The sequence below is a fragment of the Alnus glutinosa genome, chromosome 9 (genome assembly GCF_958979055.1).
Source record: "Alnus glutinosa chromosome 9, dhAlnGlut1.1, whole genome shotgun sequence".
NCBI classification, from domain to species: Eukaryota; Viridiplantae; Streptophyta; class Magnoliopsida; order Fagales; family Betulaceae; genus Alnus; species Alnus glutinosa.
The window spans coordinates 2,117,450-2,140,767 of record NC_084894.1 but is presented as its reverse complement, the minus strand read 5'-3'; the positions used below and the strand labels follow the sequence as shown (position 1 = coordinate 2,140,767).

Below are 23,318 nucleotides of genomic sequence, written 5' to 3'. Positions count from 1 at the left end.
ATTATATAAAAAAAATTAAAAATTAAAAATCTTTAAAAATTAATTAAAAAATAATAAAAAAAAAATATTAAAAAAAACTTTTGCAAAATTTGATTTTTTTTTTTTTTTTAAAAAAAATGGATAGCTCAGCCACCCCCTTGGCCACCATAGGGTGGATCGGCCACCCCCATTTTGACCAAGGGGGTGGCTGGCCGGTCTGGGGTGGCTGAACCACCCTCGTGGCCTATGTGTGTGACTGATGACAAATTTTTGATAACAATTAATTGGGTGAGGTTCTAAGAACCTGTGGAACGCTGGATGCCTCCAGTATTTCCTGGCTGCAAATTCAATTTTGATACTGCTATACGTGATACCTTCTCAGCTCAAGCCGTGGTTTGCCGAAACCATCAAGGTCATATTATTCATATGATCTCCCAAATAAGCCCTCCCTGTCTTCCCAATTATGGTGATGCCTTAGCAGCACGCTTAGCTGCTTCTCTGGCATGCTCTCTAAATTTCAATAATTTTACCATTGAAGGTGACTCTCAGGTGATTATTTTGTCTCTGCAAGATCCTCAGAACCCTCTTGACTGACGCATTTCTCCTATTGTATATGATGTCATTGGCTCTATCCCGGCATCCATTTCTTGGAGTGTTAGGAAAGTCAATAGAAGTGTAAACTTCTGTGCTCATTTAGTAGCACATTGGGCCGCAGCCAGATCTTTTTCTGGCCGCATTCCCACTGTTCCTCCTCCTCCTCTTTTTTATGTTCCTATTGTAAGTGGGAAAGATCCACCTCCCACTAGTTTATTAGGTTTATAGTTCTTTTATTTGCTTTTAGTTTGATTTGTAGTTCGGTTTCAATGTATCTAAAAAATAAAAATAAAAACTACTCTTTTATAGATCAAGTATTACATAAGAAAGCTATGGCAACCTCTAATTAACTGTGTAATCCTAGGTAGCCGTAGTACTATAGAGAACATTTTTTTTCGTAATATTCTAAATAGACAAAGGCAATAAAATCACATTTTTATTTCATAATTTAAAAATTGGTTAAAAATCAATACGAACATTATAAAATAATTAAATAATAAAGTCATAATTTACTAACAATAATAAGTGTTTGGAGGATGCGTGGTCCACGTTGATTGGAGCAGCAGATCTACATCCACACCGGCCCGCCAATTAAAGTGGTCCACGTACAGATCCGCTTGATAAAGTCCTTTCAACAAGATTTCAAAATACATATTATTTTTGACAGAAACTTCCTACAAATCGATTTCTAATAAATTTTATACAAATCATATTTAAGATTGACATGTGTCCCTTGACATGTGAGAATCACATGTTATTTCAATAGCATATACTTCTCACATATTTTTTTAATAGCATTAATATAAAAACATGTGACTCTCACGTGTCATTCTTACACGTGAGTTATAAATTTTTTTTTCTAAAAATCGGTTTCTAAGAAATTTCTGTCGTATTATTTTTGAATTTTCTTTCGAAATTATCCAAGTTGAAACGGAAACATTCTTCCACATGCCGCGCTGTGGTACCATTCATGGCCGCTATCTTTTATGTCTGAATCATTTTTTATTTGTTGCTTCTACTTATTCATCACCTAGTGTTGTCGCATACGGAGGGCGTGGAAATACCCCAAAAGGGAACAAAACGCAACTCCAATCAAGGACAAGAACGCCAAAAGCCTGTTCTCCTACGGAAAGATCGAGTTAAAGCCACTTACGGAATGAACTCTCATCCTATTCACGTACGAGGTGCCAATCAGCCACCAACAGTATACAATAATGTCTTGTTTTTATTTACTTATACGTGCCCATTTTGTGGACGGGTTCGCCTGGCCGAAGAAAAGTTTTATAATATTTGAATAGTATGTAGCTAGCAGCCTAGCCCTAATGAGCGTCAATTGGGTGGACATTGGCGGTCTATCTATAATTTTCAATGGGGAATGAGGTGACAATGAGAAGATTAATATTAATGCCTTTAGATCGAAGCAATTGACACTATTGGCCTAGCTTGTGGAACTACAAGATAGGCTTCCCAAATTTTTTAAAATAAAATTTTTATATACCCACGATCACTTAATTTCTTTTAAAAAACATTTCATTCCCATATTTAAAATCCTAATTCCGCCAGTACGGTGGAAACATTGACTCACATATATATGATTTTTCTAACCTCAAGGAGTTGGCTCAAGTGGTAAGGATTTAAGTCTTTGTAATAGTTCCATGAGGTCTAAGGTTCGAATTCTCTTGAGTGCAAACAATTTTTTGAGGCCAGTCTGTCGACAAAGTCAGAGTATTATCCGATCTATTTGGACGATTCACTTTACATGGGTTCGATGTTTATCTGTCAGTGACGGATACACGAAGTGGCCTTGTCTTAAAAGAATTCTTTGTCATAAAAAAAAAAAATTGATTTTCCTCTCATTTGACTTAATAATTAATAGAGTTACCGTACACGCATTAACAAAATAATGGGAATAGTGTGCTTTGTGATTTTCGTCTAGATCTCTTGACGTATTTGTACATTAGCAAAGGGTCAAATAAACTTTAAGACAATGAGATGGGGAATGAATCGCTCTACGCTAGCTCACCACATTCGCACTAACTTGAGGTTGATAAAATTTGGTTGGACAATTATACATCGCTTAAATTCTCCGTTGTTTTTCACGGGCAAACAAATTATTTATTTATACGGCAGGTAATTAACGTGCAAACGACTTAGCAATGCAAGATCATATTTCTCCACGTCCTATTCTACACAGATACGTGCTAAATAATTAACCAGCATAACTATTATTATATAAACCCTAATAAGATAGAGCTGCTCGATCGATCTAAGCGCAACTCAAATACTCCCAAAAAGTTCACCCAAAAACATGTTGAAACCACAGATAACTCAACTGTCGCACTCCGCCAAAACCCACTTCCTATTGCACAAGCCACTCGTCCATGGCAATGGCAATGGCAATGCTTCATTTCCAATCTCAAGGCAATCATTCCAGAACAAGAAGAAAAATGTTCGAGTCGGCTTGATGCCCAGCCGCAACATAAAAGCTGTGGCAAGCAGTACCGAGGAGGCCACTTCTGTTAAAGCCACTGTAACTGTGAAAGTTACTGTTGGTGGCTTCCTCTCAAACCTAATTGGGATAGACCGAGGGCTCGATGATATAAAAGACTTGATTGGTAAAACAATCCACCTGGAGCTTGTTAGCGCCGAACTTGATCCTAGTAAGTACCGGTTCAAGATCAACAATTTAGCTATTACATATATAAGAACGTAAACTGTATGTTTCTAATATATTTGTGTCTTTTGAAGGGACGGGAGTAGAGAAGGAGACAATTAAAGGGTACGCACATTGGGCGAGCGAAGAGGAGGAGGAAGTGAAATACGAGTCAAGTTTTGAAGTTCCAGCAGATTTCGGGGAGGTTGGGGCGGTTTTAGTGGAGAATGAGCACCACAAGGAGAAGTTCCTTAAGGACATTATCCTCACTGGCTTCCCTAATGGCCCCGTTCATATAAACTGTAGTTCATGGGTTCATTCAAAGTTTGACAATCCCCATAAGAGGGTCTTCTTCGCAAGCAAGGTCAGCCCCCTTGAACCATTTGCTGGCCTGTTTAATTAATTTATTGTGAAAATTAATTGAGCACAAGCATAATTAATTTGGTTTCCTGACAATATTGAAACATGTATATATATACTTCAACAAATATGCATGCATGCATATGTAAGTACATATCAGTACATGCACATGCTTGCGCACATGCATGGATATAGACAATTCCTGTTTGGTTGTTTGTTAATGAAAATTGATTCATCAAAAAAAGAAAAAGGTGGGGGAGAATGAGTCCAACAATGAATTGCTATCTATGATGTGAGGATATAATTGAGTTTCAATTGTAACAACTTTTTCCTTTTAGTGTATTTAATTTGAGACTGAACTCATCAGATCGGATCGAGTGCAATAAAGTCTCTACTACAAAAAAATCAGGATTTTTGGACGGTTTGAAACCGCCAGAATTAAAGTGAAAAAAACCGTCTGGAAAACGTTGCAGACGATTTTTTCTAGACAGTTTCAAACCGTTCAGAAAAATGCGTCGCTAATTCAGGTTACAGACGGTTTGGGCAAAACCGTCCGCAATTCCAGACGGTTTGGACCAAACTGTCCGGAATCTTTTTTTTTTTTTTTTTAATAATAATAATGTCTCTTGGTTCGAAGATCAATCCCGCATCAAAAAATTTCTCCTTTTCCTCGCACTCGTGAACCTCTTTTGCATCAAATTTTCTCTCATTTTCCAGTTTTGCACTCCTTTTCCCATTGGTACTTGGCGAGAATGAGAGTACTCCTAAAGATCTGGCCGGCTGTGTCCCAGATCTGTGCCTTGACACTCTTGTGCTGGAAACGATGCCGGATATCGGTGGTGGGTGGACCGAGGGGTAGTACGCTGCTGAGGGGAAAAGAGAGAGCATGAGAGAGAGAGACTCGAGATCAAAGACGTGAGAGAGAGCTAGTGCAACCTTACTTGCAGTTACCTCATGGTGGTCGACCTGGGTCGCTGGGTCGTTGAACCGCCGGGAGAGAGAGATAGAGAGAGAGGCGTTAGGGGAGGAGGCCGAGTGTATGGGGAGGGTCGGAGGGACATTGGGGATTTTTGCAGGGAAAGTAAAGGAAGGGCAGGAGATTAAGAACGAAAAATTCATAAAAATAAATCCAGATGGTTTGATTCAAACCGTCTGGAATAAATTGAAAAAAATTTAAATTTATATTTTTGGACGGTTTTTAATCAAACCGTCTGGATTTTTCCAGACAGTTTGATTAAAACAATCTTGATTTATTTTTTACAGACGGTTTTCAAAAAAACCGTCTGTAAAACTTTAATTCTAGACGGTTCTAAAAACCGTCTAGAAAAAAAACCGTCAAGAAACGGTCATTAAACTATTATATATCTCTATATGTTGCCTTTCAAAAATTTAATTAAGGCGAAATTTTACTTAAGCCTCTTTAACTTTTATCATATTTGCAATTACCTCATCAATCTAAAAAACTCTCAATTTAGTGTATTACTCCTTCTATTTTAGTTCCAATTTCACAAATCTATTAAGATTTTACGTTAAATCCGGTCAAAATTTTTAAAATACCCCTCATTTTTCTTAGGAAAGAAAAAATAAAAAAATTGCAAGGGTTTAGGTGTTGGTTAAGATTTAACAGAATTTGCAAAAATACACATACCCACGCCTAAATCTTTGAATTACTTTTATATATGTTATTTTTTTTAAAAAAAAAATGGGTATTTTGAGAATTTTAACAAAATTTAATGAAAAATCCTAATAGATGGGTGAAATCGAAAAAATTGAAAGTTTTTAAGTTTATGAGTGTAATTGCAAAAACAGCGACAATTTGGTGACTAAATGAAATTTTCTCAAAATTTAACTTATTAGGTACATACAGTCTTCAAATAATCTAAATTTTTAAAGATATAAAATTTGTGAAGTGCAGTACTCAAGTATTATTTATTAAGAAGTAAGAACTGTATATAATATTATTTTGGTTCAAAATCACTTTCTAAATAAATTCAGAATGTCTTCCGTATAGTTATCATTTGGAAACAAAATATGAAAAAGAGTACGTAGAAGCTAAAAATTAATTAAGCACAGCTTCTATATATACTTGCAAAAATTAAGTTCTATGTTGATTGTGACCATTATACTCTCTGTAATGATCGAGTTTCTTATTTTATTTTAAGCCTTTTATGGGAAACAAAATTAATAAAATCACATGCATATATGTATGTCATAATTTAACATGCAACAATTAATATTGGAAATTTGGAAGCTAAGTTTATTAATGTTGTCTCTTCTAAGAAGAGTACTTTAATATCGATTTTCTTCCTTTCTGGATTAATTGTGACACTTATGCGAGTATGTCTGTTCTGTGTGGTGGACTGGTACTGGAGCAGTCATACCTTCCACCCCACACACCAAGTGGGCTGAGGAGACTAAGAGAAGAAGAGCTTGTGATTTTGCGGGGCAATGGGCAAGGAGAACGCAAGAGCTTTGAGAGGGTCTACGATTACGATGTGTACAACGATCTTGGAGATCTTGATAGTAGTGTTGATCTTAAACGACCCGTGCTCGGCGGCAAAGACCACCCCTATCCTAGACGTTGCCGGACTGGACGCCCGCGAACTGAAACAGGTGCCATATTATAGCATGACTTATATAAGGGATCTTATGGTAGTTTATCACCTTTTAATGTTGGTGAAAGGGATCTGATAGTGATGATCAGGCGACAAGGAAGCTAGCCATACTAGCTAGCTAGGTTGCTGTCAGTGGGTCTTTAATTAGCATTTGATTGTACGTTTCCCCACGTGTTTTGAGAAGCTAGCATTAACAACTTTAAAAACAAAAATATTCGTGAAATTCTCAAAATTAATTTTACATTTATATATATTACATTAAAAAAAGCAGTAATTAAAAAGAAAATTTATAATTTAGCCCTCCAAACTATCATTGCTTGGACTTTGACCCTCAAATTAAAAAGAAGTTTCAAAAAAGCCCACTTTGATAAAAATGCCTATAATAACCATGTTATGTGTCATTTTTCAATTAAAAAAATAATATATTTTAGACAGATTTTGGCCATCCGCCTTCATAGTTCTTTGTTGTAGGTCATTGGATTGATAAGGTTATAAATCAATAGTAATTTATCGGTTAGTAAATCCAAAAAAAGTGATGACCCATGTTTATGATATAATTTTTTCATAATCTAGTATATATATCAAATATAATATGTAGTGTTTTTTTTCCTACCATTTTAGATATATAAAAGCATAACTCTTTTAGTGTATTTATAAAAACATTGACTAAATTGAATGAAATGTAATTTGGATCGATCACAAATTTTGAATAAAGATTTTATTAAAATTGGTCGATAGATTTAGTATGCAATATTTATTAAATAAAATTTGTGTTTAGAGGGTGATATGTTGACTCGCTGATATAACAAAATTCTGTTAATAATTTTTTTGTTAAAAAAAAGAACTTACTAAACGAGTGATTTTTTTAATGATTAAATCTTCTTTCTTTTTTTTTTTTAAATGAGTTCATATTTTTATTTTGAGAAAAGATAAAGATAATAAATAAATAAAATTTTACTCAACTGAGATTATTCTCAATTTTAAAAAAAAAAATTAGTTTTTTTTATTAAGTTTTTTAGTTTTTTTTAATTTTTTTTTTTAATTGAAAAATGAGATGTGACAGGGGTATTATAGGCTTTTTTTTTTGTCAATTTGGGCTTTTTTGAAGCTTGTTGGTAGTTTAGGAAGCCATAATCTAAGCGTTTGTAGTTGGGAGGCTATCCGTAAAATGACCGGTAGTTTGGAGAGCTAAATTATAATTTTCTCTAATTAAAAAGTTGTAGCTAGCTCATTCTTATGGCCGATCCGGCAGCTAGATGATGGTATATAAATGATTTTCCTGATCAATGATCAACAACTGGTTGATTTGTACGTACAGATCCATTGTCGGAGAAAAGGAGCAGTGGAACCGCGTATGTTCCCCGGGATGAAAGCTTCTCGGAAGAAAAGAGGCTAACATTCTCAGCGAAGACGATATACTCAGTGTTGCATGCACTGGTACCGTCCTTACAGACGGCAATCTTTGACTCCGAGCTTGGATTCCCCAACTTCACCGCCATAGATTCTCTTTTCAACGAGGGGGTTAACCTGCCTCCCATTGAAAACCAAGACAAAGGCTTCCTCTCCACCCTCCTGCCCAGGCTCTTCAAGGCTATCGCTGATTCTGAAGAAGATGTGCTGCGGTTTGAGACCACAGACACAATGGATAGTAAGAAAACAACGCATTATTCAACTAATCTACCCTTAATTAATCACCTCGATCTTTCTCTTCGATCTCTAAACGATAGTTTTTGCACCATGCAGGAGACAAATTCTTTTGGTTTAGAGATGAGGAATTTGCTAGGCAAACTCTGGCCGGTGTCAACCCCTACAGCATACAGTTGGTCACGGTACGTAATGATTTTTAGACACAGTGCCGTTAAGGAGTATTACAAACTAACGACGTTAATGGATTAAGACAAAAATTTCAGAGTAATTTCACACCGATTGATATATATATATATATATATATATATATATATATCGTGTTTTAATTAAGTGGCTTCCATTTCGGTCATTTAAACAAAAAAAAAAAAAGAAAGAAAGAAAGAAAGAAAGACACTTCTAGCATTTTTCAAATTAATATGCACTTTCTCCATACTAAATATTTGTATGAATTAAATCGTATGCAGGAATGGCCATTGAAGAGTAAACTTGACCCAAAGATCTATGGCCCGCAAGAATCAGCAATCTCTACAGAAATGATTGAACGAGAGATCAAAGGCTTGATGACTGTCGAGGAGGTAACAATATCGATCATGTAACTTAATTATACGGACAAATTTCACTTAATTGTCCTAAACTTCTATTACATTTATAATTATTTCCCTAAACTTTAAAATCTCTCTATTTAGTATATTAATCTTTCAATATATATATATTTTCCAATTTCACCAATCCACCATTAGGATTTATTATTAAATCTGGTCAAAATTTTTAAAATATTCTCATATGTTTTTAGTGAAAAAAAAAAATAGTATTTTAAAAATTTTGACAAAATTTAACGAAAAATCCTAAAGGATAGATAGAATTGAAAGATGAATATACTAATTAAATTGAGAGTTTTTGAATTTTATGAGGGGTAATTGTAAAAACAGTGATAATTCAAGAAAGATTAAGTGAAATTTTCTCCAATTATAAAATCTTATCGACCCTGCATAATCATTTCTGTCTGACACATACATATCTCTTGTAATTTGTATATATGCATTCAGGCCATAAATCAAAAGAAGTTGTTCATACTAGATTATCATGATCTATTTTTGCCATATGTGAGCAAAGTAAGACAAACTAAAGGAACAACTCTGTATGGATCACGAACGCTGTTCTTCCTAACCCCAGACAGCACGCTAAGGCCGTTGGCCATTGAGTTGACGCGGCCACCAATGGATGGGAAGCCACAGTGGAAACAAGTTTTCATTCCCTGTTGGAATGCTACAGGTGCTTGGCTTTGGAGGCTTGCAAAAGCTCATGTCCTTGCCCACGACTCCGGACATCACCAACTTATTAATCATTGGTATGTTATGCTTTAAAATTGTGTCTACCATTTGCCCATGACTGTCACTATAACATCTAACTAGTCATTTTGTAGTGATAATGCAGATGTGACTAACTCGATCTTTTCCTAAGTTGTTACAAATTAATGGTATTAAAACGTACAACTTAATAACACCATGTGGTACTAAAATATTGTATAAGACGTGAGTCGTCCTATATTGGAAAGATGATCACTATCCTACATAGAGTAGTTAGTGGGTATGTAGATTATAAATTAAAGGAGCACGTGTTTCTGTGCTAAGTCTCGCTCACATGGTAGATAGCACAGATATAAGTTGTTATGCTTACCTTGTTCGATATATGCATATAATCTTCTATTAACAATATGTTTGAGTGGGCGTTTAGAGAAAATCTATTAATTAACACGGGGAGTTTTCATTTGGTTTGCAGGCTAAGAACTCATGCTGCTGTAGAACCTTATGTAATTGCGACAAATAGGCAGCTCAGTGTGATCCACCCAATCTATAGACTATTGCGCCCTCATTTCCGGTACACTATGGACATTAATGCTCTCGCCCGACTTATACTTATTAACGGAGGGGGGATCATCGAGTCCTCTTTCTCAACTGGCGAGTACTCCATGGAGCTTAGCTCCGTCGTCTACGACCAGCAGTGGCAGTTCAACCTCCAGGCATTACCAGCTGACTTAATTAACAGGTTATTTGATAACTAACCTTCTACAACCAAGCAATGCAATCTTCTACGATTAATTAACTGTCCCAATATGTATATATATGTCCCAATATGTTCACCAAGTACTTGGTTGATTTTGCTAGGGGAATGGCTATTGAGGATCCAACTGCTCCACATGGCCTAAAGCTGACAATTGAGGACTACCCCTTTGCCAACGATGCACTACTAAAAAACCTGATTTTATGGACGGTTTTATCATAGACGGTTTTAAAAACCGTCTATAAAAAAAATATTATGGACGGTTTTTTATTAAACCGTCTGAAAAAAAAAATTACGGACGGTTTTAAAAAACCGTCCTTAAAATTCAGACGGTTTTATAAAAACCGTCTGGAATTAGAAAATTCCGGACGGTTATAATAAAACCGTCTATAATTAGAAAGACGGTTTTAGAAAAACCGTCTGGAATTTTCTAATTCCGGACGGTTTTTATAAAACCGTCTAGACCTAGCTTGTAAAAATAGAAATCCCTAGCTTGATCCATGCTCTCCCGCTTACACACACCCAGCTGCTGCGCGCCTTAGCTTCTTCCATTGAGCTTCTCCGGCACTCTCTCTCCCTCTCTCTCTCTCTCTCTCTCTCTCTCTCTCTCTCTCTAGCTCAGTTCCCCCCTAGCTATCTCTCTCTGGCTCGCGCGTATTCGATCCCTCCGGTCCCTCTCGATATCTGGAAGTCGATCCCGCCGGCTGGCCCTTCATCGTCTTCTCCGGCGCCATCCCTCTAGAAGTCGACCCCGGCTGGCCCTACATCGTCTTCTCCGGCGACGCTCCGACGCGTCTCAGCTAGCCCACGCCCCTTCCCGACGTACGCCGGCCCACGTCCGGTTTAAAGGTTTGATTGATTTTTTCCTAGCTTGCTATAATTTGCAATTATTTATTGGACTTGGTTATTTGTATTTTTGTTTTGTGGGTTTTTTGTTTTTCTGTTTGGGCAATATGGAGATTTTCGACAATCTCCATATTTTGGACTAAATTTATTGGAAATTCAGGGAATACGAATCTCCATATTGTGGACTAATTTTATTGGAAATTTAGGGAAATTTAGGAAAGATGCATGGAAGTTGCTTCGGACCTATAATGATAATCTGCTAGTGACGGCCTCTTCCTGAATATACCATTTTCCCTTAATTTCATGTGTCGTGATTTATTTAGTTTATAGTGGTATATATTGGTAAGACTTTTCTGAGAATTCCCCAAAATCTTGAGCACCTATCAATTATTATTTGGTTTTAAAAAAGATACAAAGTGATCGACACATATAAGGTTGACAACCGGTCAGTAGAATTATGATAATTTCTTTCTAGTATTTATATAAGTTAGAGGCTCACCAATATTCACTAGGTTTTACGAGGAACTCCTGTTTATATGGTTATGCTGGATAAAACCTAAAACTAAATTATGAGGACTTTTTTTCCGAGCATTATTTAGTTTTTGAAAACGTGCACTGTTGTGATTTGTGTAATAGTGATGGGCCTCACTGCTACTTGATACTGGTTGCAGTGCATATATGAAAATAAAGGCACAAGTTGGAACAATCTTGCAAGAATGTGTTCAAGGGCTTGAATGATAAGATCACATAGATCTAGTTAGAGGTGTGCAAACCTTTCCTGATGGTGCCTTATAGAAATCTAACTTGCCCCTGTCTGAAGGTTTGCCATTTTCATTCCAACACCACCCCTCCAAAAGAGGACTAGATATTCCCACTAGTACGCATCCGTCTCCTAAAGATATTGGGACCATAAACCACCAAATGATTATAAGAATACGAACATCATTAATAAACACTTGCAAAAATGGGCAATATGGCAAGCATATGCACACACACACTCCCCCTTTTGTAAGAAAAACAATAGGCTCCTTTATTTGGCAATTATATCTTTATGTGGTGATAATGGTAAAGTTTTAACTCTATAATTCACAATATTATATAAAATAGCTTCTGCTTCATTTTATTATGATCAATAGATAGAGATGGCCTTTTAAGCCTATTTGAGTTGAAATTTTCGCTTTTAATAATTTTTATTTTTATTTTTTATAGGTAATAATTTATATCATACTCAAAGATTAAATTGTTGCAGTAGAGTAGTTTCAATTATGTAAGTCTTTGTACTGATGTATAAGTTTTCAAGCTATCATCATGGGTGCTAGATAATCTATCATCCGCTTCCAATATCTACATTCAAAATTAAAAAGGAAAATATTGTGATTTGTGATTTAAACTTATTTTATTCATTTCCAAAATTCTTCCATAATTTAAAACATTTAAACTGCAATTCTTCCTTCTTCTTTTTTTTTCTGGCCTAATAAAGACCCACAGCTAAGCAAAATTGTAAACCATGATCCAGAAGCTCCCAATAGTAATCCAACTCACAATAAACAATGAGGCAAATTGAGATAAATGGTCATAGCATCTCAATATATAATATATAGAATTTTGGATTAAAGAAGTCGGATCCACGTGAGGCTAATTAGGTCAAGGTCGTTGTCGGAATAGTAATTCTAGTTACAAAAGTAATCCACGTTTTATACAGTGGAAGCGAATTATATATTTTATTCTTAAAATTACTAGATACCATGTTATATTATCACCTATTTCAAAAAATATATGATAAATCATATATTTTTTTATATCTCGTGAAAACTCAAATCCCATGTTCAAGGGACCAAGAGTAGAAGAAGAGTTCCCAAATTCTATGATTTAACAGTTACAAATTCTATGGATTAATAATAACCTTTTAGATATTTAATAGAATAATTGAACTCAACTTCCTTTCTCATTGAAATTTTCAAATTTTCTAACTTTAGTATGAAGTCTCATAAACTTTTAAAGAATAGAAAGAAAAGACAAGGAAAAAATAAAAATGAAAATATGAGTTTGTTTGTGCCAATGAGCTCTAGTTCAAATGACATTACACTCTCTTATTAAAAAAAAAAAAAGCTAAAATATATTTTGGTCCTTCCAAGTTTGGGCTTGTTGTCAATTTAGTCCCTGTAGTCTATACTTCTAGGTACAGGTAGATCATCTCAATGTTCACTCTCTCATTCAGAAACTTAAATATTTTTGTGGGTTACACCAAATAATTCACTTTAACTATAGCTACCCCACCACTCACCCCTACGTGATTCCTACTAGTGAGTGTCATGGCATGGCTTATTCCTACTAGTGAGTGTCATGGCATGGTTTTGTGTATCTTTTTGGTTTGTATGATGATGGATGAATGAATGTTCAGACCACCAATGCATGACTGTATCCATGTCTTTTCAGTTCTCAATATTTTTTTCTTCTTCACATGATGTAGTTAGAAAGATGGATAAGAGTTGGATGAAGTTGCCACGAAGTTCGCGAGAGTATATTCGCGGAGTTATGGCGTTTGTGAAATTTGCACGTGAACATGAGAGTAGACAAGGGGTCATTGTGTGCCCCTGTAAGAAGTGTTTGTTGGGCAAATCATGGTCTTGTGAAGTTGTATTTGCCCATTTAACGTCAGGTGCCGGGATTATTGAGGGTTACACTGAGTGGATAATGCATGGGGAATTACCTGTCCCTCCCGTTCATAACGAGACAACACATGAACGGGGGGGGTCCAGTGGGATGCAAGACATGCTTACTGGGGGGTCCAGTGGGATGCAAGACATGCTTACTGACGTTTTTGCGATGCACGATGTTTGTGTAGAAGTCGGTGGGCCTGAAGTGGGAGTTAACGCCGAAGCCGAATCCGAGTCTGTGGATGTTGCGGTTGACGACTCTAACAGGGTGCCGAATAAGTTAGAAGAATTGCTAAAGGATGCCGATACGCCACTCCATGCAAATACAAAACATAGCAAATTGGGAGCTATTGTGCGTCTATATAGTATTAAGTGTATGAGCGGTTGGAGCAATACATCATTCTCCATGTTGCTTGAATTCATCAATGAGCTGATGCCTCCGGACACAAGTTTGCCTAAAGACACATACGAGGTAAAAAAGTACTTGAAAGATTTGGACCTTGAGTATGAGAAGATATCAGCTTGTCGCAAAGGTTGTATGTTGTTTTGGAGGGAAAATGAAAAGTTGGACAAATGTACATTCTGCAATGAGTCCAGGTGGAAGGATGACTTAACTAATGAAGATGGGTCGACAAAAAGTTTGAAAAAAAAGCCGGTCAAAGTGTTGCGTTGGTTTCCTCTAATACCAAGGCTGCAGAGGTTGTTTATGTCCCATCATACATCGCCACATATGAAGTGGCACGCTCAAGGCCGTACAAAAGACGGTGTGTTGAGGCATCCGGCCGATGGAGAAGCATGGAAGGCATTCGATTCACGTTACCCAGTATTCGCATCAGACCCGCGAAATGTGAGGCTTGGTTTAGCGGCAGATGGCTTTAATCCTTTTGGGAACATGTCCTCTAGTCACAGTACTTGGCCAGTAATGTTAGTACCCTACAATTTGCCTCCTTGGATGTGCATGAAGCAACCGTATTTTATGTTAAGCTTGATTATCCCTGGTCCGAATGCACCAGGACAGAATATAGATGTGTATCTAGCACCCCTTGTAAGTGAGTTGAAAAAACTATGGGAAGAAGGGGTAGAAACTTTTGATGTAACATCGAAAAAATATTTCACAATGCATTCGGCCTTGATGTGGACAATAAATGATTTCCCGGCATACGGTGATTTGTCAGGTTGGAGTACACATGGCCGGAAACCATGTCCTTGTTGTAGGCATGAAACTCAATCAACGTGGCTAACTTATGGTAAAAAATTCTGCTTTATGGGACATAGGCGATGGTTGCCTCCGGATCATCCATGGAGAAGAAACAAGAGACGATTCAACGGTGCGCAGGAAATGGTTGGTCCTCCCAAAGTGCCGGATGGCGATGAAATCATGAGCCAGTTAGAGTGTGTTGTCAATCGGGCAAGGACCGGGCAGAAGCTGCAGGTTGGGGAAGTAGATTGGAAGAGGCGAAGTGTATTATATGATTTGCCTTATTGGAAATATCAATTACTACGCCATAACATTGATGTGATGCACACAGAGAAAAATGTGGTTGATAACATACTTGGCACGCTATTGGACATGAGCGGTAAAACCAAAGACAACCACGAAGCACGTCAAGACTTGCGTAAGATGAAATTGAGACCAGAACTCTGGCCATTTATCGCGGAAAACGGTAAAACATATTTTCCCGCAGCTTGTTTCACAATGACGAAAAAAGAGAAGACTGACTTCCTGCAAGTGTTCCATGATGTTAGAGTGCCCGATGGATATTCTTCAAATGTATCACGTTGTGTCAAGCTCAAGGAATGTACTGTTGGGGGTTTGAAGAGTCATGACAATCACATAATCATGCAACAACTCATGCCAATTGCACTTCGAGGAAACTTACCGGATGATGTTGTGAGGCCTTTGATTGAGCTATGTGGGTTCTTTAGGGATATTTGTTCAAAAACACTGAGGGGGGAAGATCTGGATCGTCTAGAGAATCAAATACCCATAATCTTGTGCAAATTGGAACGAATATTCCCTCCGGGTTTTTTTACATCCATGGTACACGTAATCATACATTTAGTACGTGAATGCAAACTGGGCGGACCGGTACACTACAGGTGGATGTATCCCGTTGAGAGGTAATGTTAAAATTCTGTGAACTTGACATTTGTTCAACCGAATTACCTATTACAATATATATGTCTTATGTGATGGTCTCATGGTCTGCCTTTAATGTAGGTGCCTTGGTAGATATAAACGTACCGTTCGTAATAAGGCCGCACCCGAAGGGTCTATTGCAGAGGGTTACATTGCAGATGAATTGTTGACATTTTGCTCGCGATATTTAGTGAACGCGCCAACGGTCCACAATAAGGCCCCAAGACACCAAGAGGAATCGAGAGGGGCGACCAATTGGATAAAACTTGATAATATCACGTTTGAGCAAGCACACCGATATATTTTATTCAACTCTGACGATTTCCTTCAATTTCGCACGTGAGTGACATTAGTAAATACGTATTATACGCCTCTAAATACAATGAAAAGTAACCTATACATCTTTTGTTGACGTATAGGATGCACATGGAGTCGCTAATGGAACAAAACAACCGGGAACGTATCTCGCATCAACAGTTGGAGAAGCAACAGAGGGACCAATTCTGTAGTTGGTACAAGTCATACGTAAGAGAATTGTTGGTTTGAATAATTATTTGCCTATAAAAGCATCATGAAACACGGATTAAACAATGTGTCTAAATCACAGGTTGATAAGTTGGCTGAGGCGGATAGAAGGACATTGGGAGAGAAACTTATAAGTCATGCTAAAGGCCCAATGTCTGATGCTGTAGAATATAAGCGGTATGTGGTTAATGGCGTGTTATACCGCACCCTGAATGTCGATGAAGAAAAAAAAAGTCAAAACAGTGGACTGTGTGTCACCACTGAAGATGGTCCCACCTACTACGGTAAGCTCACTCGAATAATCGAGGTTACATACTACGACTTGACACGGTATGTGCTTTTCAAGTGCGATTGGGCCGACATTCAACCGAATAAGGGATACAAAAAAGACGAATATGGATTCGATCTTGTTAATTTCAAGAACCTAATACACACGGGTGCGCGAGTAACCGATGATCCGTTCGTACTACCAAATCAAGTATCGCAGGTGTATTATGTCGAGGATCCTAAAAATCCAAATTGGGCTGTTGCTGTAAGGACAAAACCTAGAAATGTGTACGATGTTGGAAGTGGTGAAAGTGATGATTATGTTGAGGCTGACAGTTATCATGAGCACGAGCCGTTCAACGTCAACGTAACGGGTGACGTTGGTTTTGATGACATTGATTGTGCACGTGCGGATGTACCGGCCACACAAGTACCATAATAATTGTATGTTGTCTAGAATGACTTATAGTCGTCTTACTTTTATTTTCTTTGCATGTCGTTTGTGTTGCAAAAAATATTGAATACTTTTATTTACTATTAAATGTGACCAATTTTCATGTGTTTGTAGGTAGACATGGCCCCTAAACAAAGAATGGGGCGACGAGGAGAGGATTTTTGGACGCCTATAGACCGCACACCGAGTGAGCGACCGGTTGTAGGGTCGGACGATACGACACAAGACCCTAATGAGACACAGGGGGGCGTAGATGCTCAATATGTACTACATGAGCGACCGGTTGTAGGATCGAATGATACGACACAGGACCCTAACGAGACACAAGGGGCAGCACATTCTCAGCATATAGTACATGACCAACCGGTTGTAGGGTCAGACGAAACGACACAGGACCCTAACGAGACACAAGGGGTTGTAGATTCTGAACAATGTGTAGCACCTGATATGGAGTTTGGATCATCAGCACAATCAGTACCCGAGACTTCACAACATAGTGGTACTACTCGGTTGCCGCGTATATTACGGGATGGGAAAGTTTACACAATAGGTATGAATTATTTTTATATTTGATGGTAGTCAAACACTTTAGTAATCTTTTACTATTATAGTAATAATCAAGTGTGACTAACATTTTTTTTATGAGTTGCAGATGAGCAGGGTAGGAAGAATGTTAGGACTGTTGGTAGTCCTAAGGACATATGGCACATACCTGATGGGGAAAAGGTGGTGATCGAATTCAACCTATCCTACCAACCAACCGGCCCGGGGGTTGAGAAATTTAGAAGAATTTGTGGGAAGATCATAAGAAGTGGTAAATTCGTACAGCTGCATGGTAACTGGAGGACATTACCATTGGAAGGAAAGGAAGATATGTGGCGCACCCTAACGGTAACAAAATTTCTATTTCCATGTCAATAATTTCTTATTTATAGTTTTGTAGTCTTACATTTCCAATTAATTAAGATATGGGATATCATTTTCTGTGTAGCAAAAATTTTATTTTGAGCCTATTCACCTACTTGCGCACATAAAAAGATTAACGTTGATGGACCTAGCAAAGAAAAGAAGGCAACACAGGTACGAGGTGAAGAGGAGTCTAAAGTTGAAACAAGGTGATACCGTACAATCTGTGGTCAGTAGGGCTTCACCAGCGCCAGTGTTCGATGCAGAAGACTTCGAAATGCAAGTTGAGACGTGGTTGTCTTCAGCTGATAAGGTATTTTAATGTATTTCTTATTGGTCTTTTCTTTGTAGAATAAATCAACATATTTACATTACCAAATTTATAGGAGAGAGCGTTGAAGTCCAAGATAAGCCGTGGCCAAAACGCACTTCTTCACACTTTGGGATCGAAGAGCATCGCACAGGTTGCACGAGAAATGGTACGTCTAATAGATAAACGTTAACTGCTTGTACGCACTGCGGTAATATAATATGCTTATAACTGATAATGTTAATGATATTGCAGGAGGAAGACATAGGAGAAACACCGAACCGAGATGATATGTTCATTGTTTCGCACACGAAGAAAGATGGGAACCCTGTGAATGCGGCGGCTGGAGAAACTATCGTAAGTGGTAAATACAAAATATTAGTTCTAGGTTCAAATTCTCACCCTTGGATGTTTTGTGCAGGAGAAGATAAGAGAAATTATTATAAATCAGTCGCCTGCAGAACGAGTGTGTTCACAGGGGTCAATCTATTGGTCGCATAACGATGCGTGTGCACAAGTGCTAGGACGAGAACATCCCGGTCGTGTACGCGGGGTAGGGCTAGGGCCGACTCCCGGTAAATCCACCTCTTATACCTCCGGACAAGGATCGATCTCTAGTGGGCCTACTCCCAAAGAACAAGAAATGGCTGCTGAGATGGAACGTTTGAAGACTTTGTACGAAGCACAACAGGAAGAGCTTGCAGCTGTCAAACGTATGGTAGCCTTGATTATGGCAGAGAAACAATCATCAATGGGAAACAACGAAGAAGGTGATGTTTTGGTTTACACTTAACTTTGCCATCTTCAGTCACTAATTGTCCCCTCTTACTGTTCATTGGGATTGTTATATTTTTATTTCAAATTTCACTAGAATAATTTATGGTTAAAGATGAATGCTAATAGTTAAGAGTTTGTGTTAACTATTATATGCTTAGGTTGAATATTGGAATTCTCGTCAACATGTCTTTTTAGTTATTGGGGGAAAACGTCGTCAAACAATTATATGTATCATTTTTTTCTTTTAATTAATTAATTCATTTTTTTTTATTGTGTGGTAGGTTTTAGACTACTGTCATCATCAACTTTTAATTGTTGTTTTGGGACATTCATCAAGTGGGTGAGTCATGTGTGTACTTTTGTTGCATACAGGGTGGTCAATATTGTTGGACCAAAACTTTTATGGGTTCAGAGTAGCGTTTCTGATGGGATCCTCCAAATTATGTTTTTATAGTGGTTTTTATAGTGACAATGCTGTATGGCAGTGGTGAAGCTAATGTGGGGGTGTTATAGATTGGAGTGCATTAAAAATGATACAGATATATATATATATATCTGTATTTTTTTTTTTCAAGTTAAAAATGATACAGATTGGAGTGCTTTATGGTTCATGATGAGTATATGTAATTTGTTTTCAAATATGTACTATTAAGAAACAGATATTAGGCTTACAGTGCATGGAAATGGGTAAAATCATAGTGATAAAAGATGAATTGGTATGCAAAGTTTTACACAAGAGTGAACTGCTGATGCTACTAGTTTGATTTATGCAGTTGCTTTATATTCAAATGATGAGATAGGCTTGTTTGTACAAAACTTTTAAACACCTTCTCATTACTTGTGTTTAGTTTTCACCTAATGGCATGTTAATCATCTTTTCAAGAAAAAAAAAAACATGTTAATCATAACTTCGTTAAGATGATTCTTACCTAACAATTTGATATTTGTATACCTATTGCAGCAAACACTGGAAGCAGAAATGAACAAGATGGTTGAAGCAAGCAATGCACACAGGTCGTAAATCAGATTAATTCTCCTATGGGCCGGCTTGCATGCATTGATGATTATAATTGTGTATGGAAACAACTTGTTTTAATATTTTTGGATTTTTAGTTATGTATTTATATTTGAATTCTGTAATAGGTTACGTTGTGAGTTGTTTAATTATGTTTTAAATATGTAAGCTATTTGGACTATTGTTATGTTGTGAGTTGTTTGAATTTGGAAATAGATTTGGATTTGAATTTGTATTTGTATTTGAATTTAGATTTGAATTTGGAAATAGATTTGGATTTGAATTTGAATTTGTATTTGTATTTGAATTTAGATTTGAATTTGGGATTTCGGAAATGGATTGGAAAATGTTGTATTAGGTTTTTTTTTTTTTTTTTAAAATATTAATTTTTTTAAAAAAATAATAATTCTGGACGGTTTGGGCCCAAACCGTCCAGAATTATTCGGTAAAAGCCTATATAAATCCCAGACGGTTCGGGCCCAAACCGTCTGTAAAATTACGGACGGTTTGGGCCCGAACCGTCCGTAAATAGATACGGACGGTTTCGGCCCGAACCGTCCGCAATCTTTTTCGGACGGTTTTACCCGAACCGTCCGCAAAATATTGCGGACGGTTTTATAAAAACCGTCCGAAAAATATTACGGACGGTTTTTTTAAAACCGTCCGAAATTGCGGACGGTTCGGGTAAAACCGTCCGCAATATTTTTTACCGACCAATTATCCTGGACGGTTTTAAACCGACCAGAAAAAACCGTCTGGAACTTTTTCCAGACGGTTTTTTCGGATTTACGGACGGTTTAAAACCGTCCAGAAATCCCATTTTTTTTGTAGTGATGGCCTCGTCCTTTGGGACACAATAAAAGAGTGGGTGAGTGACTATGTGAACCACTATTACCCGAACCCAAGGCTGGTAGAGTCGGATCAGGAGCTACAAGCATGGTGGACAGAAATCCGAACAGTAGGCCACGGTGACAAAAAGGACGAGCCATGGTGGCCGGTTCTAAAAACCCCAAAAAACCTGATCGAAATCATCACAACGATTGCATGGGTGACATCTGGACACCATGCAGCCGTAAACTTTGGACAATACTCATACACAGGCTATTTCCCTAACCGGCCTACCATTGCCAGAACCAATATGCCCAATGAAGAGCCTTCCGAAGAAAGTTGGGCCAATTTCTTGAGAAAGCCCGAAGGTGTGCTCTTGGAATGCTTCCCTACACAAATTCAAGCAACAAGAATGATGGCTGTTATGGACATCCTATCAAATCATTCTCCAGACGAGGAGTATCTGGGGAACACAGTAGAGTCAGCATGGGTTGAAAACCCGTATATAAAGGGGGCCTTTGAACGGTTTAAGGGGAGGTTGATGAAGCTTGAAGGGATTATTGATGAGAGGAATGCCAACAAGAATTTGTCGAACAGAAGCGGAGCTGGGATTGTGCCATATGAGCTTTTGAAGCCATTCTCACCACCTGGAGTGACTGGAAAGGGCGTTCCCTATAGCATCTCCATTTGAACTACTTTTCATGGGTAATTGACACGTACGGCTGCACATCCAATTTGTCCAAATCTTTGTAGTACCAGACGGGCCGGGCCTGGTAAGGCCCTTAATAATTGGAGCCTGGCCTACGGCCTGCCCAACAATGAATTTCAAGCAGCCAAGCTGAACGCGTCCCTAGCTATATGAAAAATAGTCAGAATGCATTCTGCAATCTGCATGAGCTTGCCTACTTTCATTTGCAGCTGTTGCACAGTATTAATTTGTTTCAAACAGAATAAACCTGTAAAGAGAGAAAAGTCAAAGACTCTTTCTTTGTGAATTTCTTAAGCACTAGCTCATTTCCTTCACCCGCAAATACTAACTTAAACATCGGAGTGATTCTATCGAAACCCTGGCATGACGCTTCGTGCTCGACTTTTCTTTCTTTGCAAGTTCTCTCTATTCATGATTTGATTCACAACCAGCAAATTCTTCAGAAAATTAATAACTATGAAGTTGAAGGTCCTTTACTGCCACATCCGGAGGAGGCGCGAAAGTCCTTTGCTGCCACATCAGCCTTTCCAGTACTTAGAGGGGACGGTCCTAAGGTCTTGGTCGTTGAAGCTCTTGTGCTCCAGCCAGATGTTGGTGTTGATGACTCTAATGATGAGGTCAGAGTCGAAGTTCAACTATTTGAGGAGGCCAGTGTTGTCGAAAGTACTGAGGCCCAAAAACTTAGGGGAGAACTTGTTTGAGAATGAGTTGAAATCCCATTTACATAAAAAGGCCTATCAAAGATTCAAAATTGTAATTGAGAATTGTATTATTAGGTGTTTTAGTAAATCTAATTACAATTTAATGCTCCGTTTGTTTTGACGTAAAATGGTTTCCGTCGTAAAATGGCTTCAGAGAAGTCATTTTTCTGAAAAATATTTTTTGCCGAAAGCATTTTTCGGTGTTTGGCGCGTACAGAAAATCACAAATATTTTTCATATTTTCATTCAATCATATTAACCTATAAAAATTAATTTTTATTCAAAACATATAAATATTAATATAAAATAATATAAAAATCATCGATAACGAGATTCGGTCACTGACCGACAAGATTCTGGCCATTTTTACCTGATTCTGACTAATATAGCCAGAATTCGAGATAAGGGCCGGAATCCGGACAGTTTCGTCGGAATCTGGAATAGCCGGATTCCGGCCATCTGGCCGGATCTGGTCAGAGAGGTCGGATCCCGGCAGGCTGGCCGGATCTGGCCAGATCCGTCCGGCCAGCCGGCCGTTCAGGCCAGATCCGGCCGAGATCTGGCCTCTCTGGCCAGAGCCGGCCGGGAACCGGCTTCTCTGGCCAGATCCGGCCAGATGGCCGGAATCTGGCTCTCTGACCAAATCCGGCTAGATGGCCGGAATCCGGCCTTTCTGGCCAGATCCGGTCAGATGGCCGGAATCCGGGCGGTCTAGCCAGATTCCGGCCAGATTGGTCGCCAGAATCTGGGCTGACCGGATTCCGGCGAAGGTGGCCGGATTCCGTCACCAGATTCCGGCGACATTAATCGGATATTGTCGGATTCCGATACCGGCAATATTTCGATAGTGGTCGGCTGCTTGAACGTGAACGTCGACTGTGTCATTTAAAATAGATCGACCGCGTCTAACGTCTTCGGAAAACGATTTACGCTTTTAAAAAGCGTAAATTATTTTTCGAAATTTACTAAGCATTTTTGGTCAAACAGAAATCATTTTCCGGTTGACTATTATTTTCGCCCCTACCAAACACCGGAAAATGCCAAAATCATTTTCCAAAATTCATTTTACGCCGAAACAAACGGAGCATAAGTTTTATTCCAGTGTTACAACCAAACCAAATAATATAAACAACTATTCAATTTCACATTCTTCTATTTATAGGAATAACTATTTATTTTTCTACGGAAATACCTATTTTGCATACCAGACATTACATAAGAGTCAAATTCTCTTTCCTTTTGAACTCTCTTGGCTTGATCCAATTCTAGTCCAC

General features: G+C 38.0%; 1 protein-coding gene across 1 annotated transcript; it reads left to right on the top strand.

Moving 5' to 3' along the window:
- The first annotated feature begins 2,855 nt into the window (after positions 1–2,855).
- On the top strand, positions 2,856–21,629 carry LOC133876665 (linoleate 13S-lipoxygenase 2-1, chloroplastic-like). Its single transcript, XM_062314921.1, has 10 exons — positions 2,856–3,233; positions 3,322–3,590; positions 5,962–6,199; positions 7,520–7,849; positions 7,945–8,030; positions 8,313–8,423; positions 8,895–9,196; positions 9,628–9,894; positions 10,014–10,090; positions 20,643–21,629. The coding sequence occupies exons 1-10, from the start codon at positions 2,882–2,884 to the stop codon at positions 21,323–21,325; spliced, it is 2,715 nt and encodes a 904-aa protein (XP_062170905.1). The 5' UTR covers positions 2,856–2,881; the 3' UTR covers positions 21,326–21,629.
- The last annotated feature ends 1,689 nt before the right edge of the window (positions 21,630–23,318 follow it).